The 9,313-nt window shown below is 42.0% G+C and overlaps 1 protein-coding gene across 4 annotated transcripts; it reads right to left on the reverse strand.

Annotated features, from left to right (window-relative positions):
- Nucleotides 1-1,292: 1,292 nt before the first annotated feature.
- On the reverse strand, nt 1,293-7,905 carry LOC103260052 (glutathione S-transferase A3). 4 transcript variants are annotated; one of them, XM_008057688.1, is made up of 6 exons: nt 7,792-7,899; nt 5,588-5,639; nt 4,671-4,803; nt 2,890-3,031; nt 1,636-1,767; nt 1,293-1,492 (listed from the first exon to the last, which is right to left on the reverse strand). In XM_008057688.1, exons 1-6 carry the CDS (start codon nt 7,876-7,878, stop codon nt 1,370-1,372), a joined length of 669 nt encoding a protein of 222 aa, XP_008055879.1. In that variant the 5' UTR covers nt 7,879-7,899; the 3' UTR covers nt 1,293-1,369. The 4 variants fall into 4 exon arrangements, with proteins under 4 accessions (XP_008055879.1, XP_021567827.1, XP_021567826.1 ...); XM_021712150.1 differs by having other exon boundaries at nt 1,319-1,429; nt 1,628-1,767; XM_021712152.1 differs by lacking the exon at nt 4,671-4,803 and having other exon boundaries at nt 1,298-1,492; nt 7,792-7,905.
- Between the last annotated feature and the right edge of the window lie 1,408 nt (nt 7,906-9,313).

The following is a 9,313-nucleotide window of genomic DNA, read 5'->3' on the forward strand; positions in this document are numbered from 1 at the left end:
ACCCACTCCAAATGTGGGAGCTCACTCTGGAGAAGGAGAACTCAGCATGCCAAAGTCTGGGTGTCCTGGGAGAAAGAACATTACAAGCCCCGTATATGGCTGAAGGTGGGAATTGCTCCTTATCCAAGCCCTCTGGCATGGTGACAGGCCAGGGAAAGCATGATCTTACATGTAGTTCTTTCTTTTTTTTTCTTTTGAGTTGGGGTCTCACTCTGTCTTCCGGGCTGGAGTGTAGTGACATGACCATGGCTCATAGCAGCCTCAACCTTCTGGGCTCAGGCAACCGTCCTATCTCAGTCTCCAAAGTAGCGGGGATTGCAGGTGTATGCCACCAAGACTGGCTAATTTTTGATTTTTTGTATAGATAAGGTCTGGCTATGTTGCCCAGGTTGGTCTCAAACTCCTGGGCTCAAACAATCCTCCCATCTCAGCCTCCCAAAGTACTGGGGTTAAGGTGTGAGCCACCACACCCAGCCAGATGTAGTTATTTCAATGTAGTTCACATGCATAGTCTGTATCTTGGGAGCCCAGGCCTGAGCATCAGGAGAGAACTGAGAGTGGGGCTCAAGCCGGGGTCCCACAGAGCAAGGAGGAGCAGACAGAGGATGTGCCTGGTATGTGCTGTGAGGGACAGCAGGGCCACTCAGGAAAAGAGGGCAGGACTGCTTTGTTCTTTACTATGTCTTCACTTTCTAGACACTGTAAAGTACAAGTAGACATAACAGCTCTTTGAAAATGCATAAGAAAGAATGTTTTTATGATAATAAATAGCTCTTAAAGAAAAGGACATTTCATCATGACTTTCCCCAGATGGGTAACTCTTTTCCTGTACAAATCTGAGGATGTCAGAGATGATTTCTATACTTGACACTTTGAACATGATCAATGTTAGAGGACAGTTCTTGAAAATGTCAATCAAGGTACATCATCCACATTTTCATTTAAATTAAAATTTTAATTCCAAAAAGAAGCAGCATAGGGGGAGATTTGAAATCTGATTTCCTATCAGATCCTAACAAACAGAAAAAAATTTTTTCAAAAAGAAAAAAAAAAAATCAGAATGTGATAGCATGTGGCTGTAGTCATAACAACTAGGGAAACTGAGGCAGAAGGCTCAGGAAGGCTCAGCTGCGGTGAGCTGAGATTGTGCCACTGCACTCCAACCACAGAGCGAGACCCAGACTCAATACAAGAAAAGAAATGAAATGAATTTTACCTAAGTCTGCTCATTAGGGTTTGATTGTTTATCGTATAATTTGAAAAAGTTCATTAGCTTCACAATAGCCACAACCAACATTTAGGGAGCACTTCATTGCTGCAAATCCTTAAAGATTGATCTTGCATGAACTTGGCCTCCATGTCTGCTTTATTAAAACTTGAAAATCTTCTTTGCTTCTTCTAACTTTTTCGCATCTATAGGAGGCTTCCGCTGGCTGCCAGGCTGCAGAAATTTCTTCACAGCAGGGAGGTTGCTGATTCTGGTTTTCAGGGCCTGCAATTGACAAATCACAGGCTCAAAGTGGAGCCAAGACTGATGCCACCATGAACCCAACCCAGGAAATCTGAGCCCCTCCCACAAAAGACCAACTGAGACCCCTCCATCAGCACCCATGTGGAGGCTGGAAACTGGGTCACCTTCAGCAGAGGAAAGTTGGCGATGAGGCTGGGGTCAACCTCCTCCACCTCATAGAGAAGTTCAACCAGCTGAATGTCAGCGCGGCTCAGCCTGTTGCCAACAAGGTAGTCTTGGCCATGGCTCTTTAAGACCTGCAGGATTTGAGGAGTCAGATTATGAACACAGGCATAGTCAAGCTGGGTCCTGCTTCCCCCTGAGCCTCTCCAACCTGACTCTCCCACCACTGTGGCAGGACCAGAGATCCAGACTTTTTTCTACAGTCCAATTCATTGAGAAAGGGCAAAAGTCATTCTGCTCACTTCTCAGCAAAGCCCAGGCTGCCATTTTCTCTTTCATTCCATGCCACTGTGCTTTCCACACCACCCACCCAACTTGCATCTTCCACGGGCCAGGGGACCCGTGGCAGCATATTTCTGTCTGCCCCATACCCCAGAGCATATAATGTTGACATTTTAGAACATGGCTCTGTGCTCTGCTCTCTTCGTTCAATTGCCCTTGGGCTGTAACTCCATCTTTCTAACAGCACACTTCACCCAGGCATAGACTTTTTCAGAGAATCATTCTACTCTTGTTAGCTTACATCATTTCTTACTCCTTCCCTCTTGGATCTGAAGTAAACCTGATATGATCATCTTTCTTGCAACAGTGTCTTGACGCCAAATTTATACAATGAATAATCAGCAAGCTGAGGTGTGTAGGGGTGAATTGGCCTGATGTCTGCAGTTACAGTTTCTATGAAACACATAAAAAATCCTCCATCTTCTCCATTCTACTGCCACCTTCCCTTTTAGATGCTTCCCATCCACCCCTGAAGCACTACAATAGTCTCTTGCTGAGAAGTAGGGCTCATGTTTTCCTACAGATGGTGCCAGAATACTTTTGGTGTATTGCTTTCATCATACTCCTCTTGAATTGATGCTCATGGTGTTCTATAGAATCTAGATCCAACTCTAGTGTGGCTCTGAGCCATCTACAACCCACATTCTAACTATGCACAAGAAATTTTCTTAATAGAAAATTTTGTATTGAGTTCTAATAAGGTAAAATTTTCCTGGAAAATTACCATTTGAATATATGTGATACAATTGTTCTTCACAAACTGTTTTTATAAAATGCCTTGAGACTCGGAGTGCTGCACTGGCGTTCAGGAAGTCTCATTGGAAGTGAAGGTCAAGGTCCCACCGATGCCCAGGCACTATTGTTCAACTGTTCTCTAAACTCACGAGCCTCAAATGCTGAACAACTTCACTTACTTTTTCAAAGGCAGGGAAATAGCGATTTGTTGTTCTCTCTTTGATCAAGGCAACCTTGGCATCTTTTTGGTCAGGCGGAGTTAAGGGCAGAAGCAGGATCATTTCATTCAGATCTGTCATACCTTCTATGTACATATCAATCCTGAAAGACAAAAGCTGTCAAATGTCTCCTGCCATATATATATGTCTAAAATTGTGGTATTATACATGACCAAATTGAGGTACAAGAAGCATTGGTGACCATCCAGAGTAGGAATCATGAGAGAAGTTGGTGAATCCATCGATACTATTCTAGAATTTGCAAACTCTCGTGTTGTGCATTCTATGCATAAACCTGGTGTGATGCAAACAGCCAAAGACCTGCCCTCTAAGTCAATCTCAGAGAGACCCTGGTACAACCACTCAGTTATGTCTCTCTTTCTTTCTCATCACTTTACACCTCCCACTTACTCTATGCCCAATATTAGCAGTTCTTCCTGTTATTTTTTATAAAACACTTCCACAACCCTGTCCTTGTGCTCTTGTCCACCTCTAGCCATGTTTGCATTTTTCAAGACCCCACCTAAAATAGCCCCTTCTTGGTGCCCTTTCTTACAGTTAAAACCACTGTATATTATAGGACACCATTTGTTCCTTTTGTGTTAAACTAGGTTTCCCATGGTACTTTTTAAAAGGACAGCATCACTGACCTATAGTCACATATCATAAAAGCTAATCTTTTAAGATATACTATTCAGTTTTTAATATAGTCAAAAAATCTGCAAATATTGTCACTCTCTAATTCTAGAACATTTTTTTATCACCCTGTTAAGGAAATCTGTACCCACTGGTAACCTTTTGTGTATTCTATGCATAAACCTGGTGTGATGCAAATAGTCAAGGACCTGCCCCCTAAGTCAATCTCAGAGAGACCCTGGTACAGCCACTCAGTTATTTCTCTCCTCCTTTCTCATCACTTTACATGTCCCGCTTACCCTATGCCCAATATTAGCAGTTCTCCCTGAGACTACAAGCTCATGCCACTACACCCAGCCAATCATTTTGTTTATTGTCTGTTTGTTTATTTATGTAGAGACGAGGTCTTGCTATGTTGCCCAGGTTGGTTTCAAACTTCGGGGCTCAAACAATCCTCTCACCTCAGTCTCCAAAGTTTTGGGGTTGCAGACATGAGCCAGTGAGTCCGGTAAATACAAGAGCTTATTTTGAGTCATGTAGTCCCAGCACTATAGGAGGAGACCTCAGAGCATTGGTGGTATTCAATACATCTGGTTATTTTATCAAAATGTCAAAATAACTCCAGCATCCTGGGCACCAGCCTCTTCTACCCCTTTTCAAGAGGGCCGGTTCATATAACTGTCTGGCACCAGAGGTTCCTGGTCATCATTCTTGGGGTTACTGGAACTTTGGATTCAGCTCCCTCGGATCCTTCTCTCCCCAGCCTTCTGCTCCAGATACTCAGATACTGTGTCCCTTGTCCCTAGCCATTGGACTCCACCCTCTGAGGGCCTGAGTACCTGGAGTCATTAGTCTATCATCCTCATGAATTTGATTATCAGTGTTTGGAAAAGTTTTTCCTGGTGTTGTATTCATGGTCTGCATCTCCCCTAGAATTAAACTTGCCTGAAGTTCCACGTTACTCTTCCATCATACCTATAGGACTCTGCAGCATTAAACCTCAGTGTACCAACCCAAGGCCCAGCCTACAACTGGTCTTTATCCCCCTGTCATGGTCCTGTCCTCAAGGCTTATTTGTTGATATCAGAACAGAAAATACACCGTACAAGGCTCTCTCCTTGACGTCCTTCCCATAGAGGTTGTACTTGCTGGCAATGTAGTTGAGGATGGCTCTGGTCTGTACCAGCTTCATCCCATCAATCTCAACCATGGGTACTTGCTGGAACATCAAACTCCCATCTTGAGGAAGAAGAAAAGGAAAAGGAGAGTAGAATGTCTACGAGTTCCACTCTTTCAGGGGGGAGAATTATTGATATGACTAAAGATAAAAAAAAAAAGGATTCCTTGCTGGTAAACTTTCAATTGGAATAGCATTTTCTTTAAAAAATTTCAGCCTACTGTCTTCTTTGCTTGTCTTATTCAATTTGCTTTAACTTTTTAGCTTGTTTCATTCATGATTTTACTTCCCATCCAGATATATAGTGAGTCTCTTTTATTTTTGTGTTGATGCCATTTACAATGAGAAGTTACTAGAGTAAGTCTCTGGGTGTTGGTGACATTTAAGGTGGGACATTTAGTTCGGAGAGTATTAGGGGTCCTTTCCACTTCAAAGCCTACAATATTGCTTCAATATTACCTTGTCACACAACCCATACATGAGAAAGCCCAAGATAATGGCCACATCTATCTGCTCCTTTTGTCTAATGTGTGTCCTTGGATGGGGAGGACCATTAAGATATTGAGCTGACCTCAGCTCACTCATGGTGTAGAAAACATGTGAGAGCAGGGAGGGGGTACTCCTCAGGTGCTGGAGATGGTTTTTTCAGCAAATAATGAAAGAAGTCTTTGTAGGCACAAGGGAGTTACTGGACTTGTTCAAGGAACCCTACCCCTTCTAATCCAACCACGTTTTCTGTCTCCACTACTCTCAACTGCCATCTATACACATAGGTATTGACTGCTGTCAAATCCTTCACTTTCTACAAGATTCCCTTATGAGATGCATTTAGATACTTAACCTTACCATTTCTTAACCTGTCCAAATCTTCTGCAGATTCTAGAAATTTCTCTTCAAACTGGAAATAGAACAGTAAAAGGATTCACGTTAGTTTACTACGTAGCATTACAAACTACATTATTACTACATACTTGATTGGCCCCTGTTTGGCACATCATATGAAATAGGAAGGATTACTAAGTTTGGCCAGGTACACAGAGGAGTCTGGTCAGGGCCATTTGGAATTTGAGACTAGATTCATCGGGAAATGGGTCTGGGTCACAGGACATCGTTGTCCATTCTAGTAGATTCACTTTACTTGCTCCCTGGCCCCATTAATGTCCTTGGTTAGGTCATGATTTTGGAGAGGGATGTCACTTGAGAGAAAGGACCAAGGTGTTTTTCTAGTTATGAAATTTTAGTATCTCAGGAAGGCCTGTGTTTCCAAGTGAGATCAGACCACAACCATATGTGTTCCCACCATGGAGTATATGCCAATATCCACCTAGGATTCTGTCACCAAGGCTTCTGGTATTATTTCCCTCACTCCATTCCATGTTATACTTTAAAGGAAGTTCTTAATCATGAAAAGATTAGGGGATAGTAGGTTTCTAACTTGCTTGGTGGAACAGAGTTTGTTACTGATTTCCATGATTCCATTGGGTGAGGCTATATAGATAGTGAGGTGTGTGTTCCAACAATTATAAAGTTTCCAGTTGAAGAAACACATAAGGTATGGTTGGTGGTTATCACAGCAAGGTGATCGGGGTACCATGGGGTTGGCAAGTGTGATGTTTCTTATGAGGCTGATGGATTGGATTGTAGAGAACGATCTTTGGGCACTAAGGACACAGAAGCCCTGAACAATGTTCTCCAGTCAGCCCTTGATCTTGACTCCTGTAGTTAATCTGGGATGGAAACAAGGGTGCCTGGGGTGCTCTATACTCCACCCCTACCTCACTTCCTGTACTGAACTCTTCATTCCAGGGGTCTGAATCTTTCCCTGAACTGCAAAGTTGAAGTTTGGACAACAATAGTCACAGGTTATTCATTTCTAGAAAGACAACAACCTGAATTGGCTTTTGTTGGATTTTTGTACGCTCATTTCTTCATCAAATTGAGAAAGAATCAGGCTAATTCCAATGTTTTCATGAAGCAAAGGAAGAACTATAATACCAAAGTGAAGGTCACCATGTTGCTATGAGACCAAAGGGCACACCCTTCAGGAAAACCCTCACCACAGGTGTTGAGTGCCTCTGGTCTGCACTGGTAAATGTTTTTCTAGTAATATCTCTGAGAGCAGCACTCAACAGAGCCATCCAGAACCCTCTTGTCTAAACACAGGAATAATGGGCTTGTAAGATTGGGAAACGCTATGGGTTAGACTAGGGGTTCCTGACCCTCATTTTAATCACCTGTTAACTTTTCTGCATCCTTACAGAGATGTGAGGTCAGGGACTGTATCTTGTTCACTGTCTACCCCTTGGACCTAGCACAGAGCCTGACACTTATTAGGGGCTGAAAAAATAATCACTGAAAGAATGCATTCAGTCTCAACATGCAGGTAGTTACTGACTTTTGCCTCTTAATTGTAGTTTGTATTTAAATTTAATTGCATTCATGTTCTACTATTATATGCTTTGCTCCTTTCATTTTGGAAATATGTAACACTATAAACTAAACAGAAAAGTATAATCTTCTCCTGGACCCCTCACCTAGCTTCAACAGTTACCAACCCAAGCCATTGTTGTCTCTTCTCTACGCCCACCCACCCGCCCCGTGTCATAATTTGAACAAAATTCAGATACCATATATTTCATCCTTAAATATTTCAATGTGTTTTCCTAAAACATAAAAATTATTTTATAATAGTAGCAGTACATTATGATACCTAAAACATTAACCATAATTCATCAGTCATCAAATATTCAACCAGTGTTCATGTTTTTATTGTTCTATATACACCATAAATTATTTCTTATAGTTTGTTTGCCAATATACTTATTAATTTATGTTTAGTTTGTTAAATTTATTTTAAGGCTTATTCATTTTTATGTGAAGAAAATTTAATCATGTATTATTTCATCTCTTTTTTGATAACTGGCAATATTTATTTAAGGCACAACTCTTGACAAGGCATTCAGTAAGAAACATCTCATGGTTGATGTGAGGAAAGTAACTGATACAGTGAATTTTAGATCCAACACAGGATGACAGGACTCACAACCTACCTCCACTCCAGCTGCAGCCAAGAGCCACCGGATGGACTCCATCCTGCCACGTCCATTGAAGTAGTGAAGCTTGGGCTTCCCCGCCATGATAGCAGTCTCCTGGTTTCCCTAAGCAAGAATGAATCAGTGAATAGATGGATGAGGCAAAAATGTACTTGGGATGTATGTTTGAACACCACTGACACTGAAGAAGCATCTGGCTTTTTCATGACAGGGTAGCAGGAGTTCCTAGAATGTTATTTTGGCCCAAATTGTCACCAAGCATCGGCCACACTCACATTGCGCCACACCACTCTCAAGTCCCCATTGGGTCACAAGTAACTATTCTTGGCAGGATAATAAGTAAGAGCATGTGGTCACAATGCATGTATAGGAGTTAGTGGGAAGAGGAAGAATTAGAAAACTAGTATTTATTGAAAACCTCCCAATGTTCCTTCTCCAATGCTAGTCCCCTTCAATAAGTTATGTCTTTAATCCTAATAACAGCCCCATGAAACAGTTATTATCTTCATTCCCCATTAATGAAAGTGAATTTCAGAGAGGTTAAATGCCGTGTCCACAGTCACACTCCTGTTCTTGAGAGGCATGAAAACCCACACCCAGGGCTAAACAGAAGGCAGACCTGGAACCCACACAGGTGAAGGCCCTGGGAACCCGTGAGGTGGCCTTGAAATCAGAGGATGTCAGTGACAGGGAGGACGTGGAGAAGGCATAGTCCCTCTTCAGCTCTTAGACAGTTCGTCTCTATTTAATCAAAAGCAGAGATTAGGCCTCAGACTTACTTAGCTATCACTCAAAAGACCCAAATTATTTCCACAGACAGAGAGTCTAATTCCTTGCTTATGTGAGAATTCTGTATTCTACCTCTATTGTGGTCATTTTGTTTTATCTCCTAGAAGAAGAGATGTTGCATTAACATCTCCTAACATGCGTTAACAGACTCTGGAAGGAGCTAACACTTCTTCATTGTCAGTCACACTTTGGACCTTCTCACAAATCTGTCTCCATTTTATCTTAAAAACATCACTCAGGTGAATTCTACTATAAGTCTGATTTTTACAGTTCAAGCTACTGAGGGCTTTGGTGTGACTTGCCCAAAGGTAAGTAGTGGATCTGTGATTCAAACCCACCGCTGTTGAAAAATAAAGTCTGGCCATGCACAGAGGCTCTTGCCTGTAGTCCCAGTACTTTGGGAGACTGAGGTGGTAGATCGCTTGAGCCCAGAAGTTGAAAGCTGCAGGGAGCTACGACCCCACCATTGCACTCCAGTCTGTGCAACAGAGAGAGACCTTGTCCCAAAAATAAATAAATAAAATCTGGATTTATTTTCGTTTGTGTTTTTTCAAAACATGAATGGCAGTCCTTCAGTGGATTGTAAAATCTATACATTTTAAAGAAGAAAATTGAAAAGATTGGAGTGCATTGAATGTGGAAAGGATAAGTAATGTCATCTGAGTTTTTAGAGTCAATTCTGTGTGTGTCGTGTGTGTGGTTGTGTGTACATGCACACGCACATTTTGTC

Source organism: Carlito syrichta, unplaced genomic scaffold, assembly GCF_000164805.1.
Source record: "Carlito syrichta isolate Samal-C Ts95f unplaced genomic scaffold, Tarsius_syrichta-2.0.1 Scaffold303106, whole genome shotgun sequence".
NCBI classification, from domain to species: domain Eukaryota; kingdom Metazoa; phylum Chordata; class Mammalia; order Primates; family Tarsiidae; genus Carlito; species Carlito syrichta.

Excerpts from the sequence above, each read along its gene's own strand:
- LOC103260052 (XM_008057688.1), bottom strand. The coding sequence starts at position 7,878 with ATGGCGGGGAAGCCCAAGCTTCACTACTTCAATGGACGTGGCAGGATG. Across the intron at positions 5,640-7,791 it reads TGGCTGCAGCTGGAGTGGAG|TTTGAAGAGAAATTTCTAGA; the intron begins GTAGGTTGTGAG and ends TTCTATTTCCAG. Across the intron at positions 1,493-1,635 it reads CCAACTTTCCTCTGCTGAAG|GCCCTGAAAACCAGAATCAG; the intron begins GTGACCCAGTTT and ends TGTCAATTGCAG.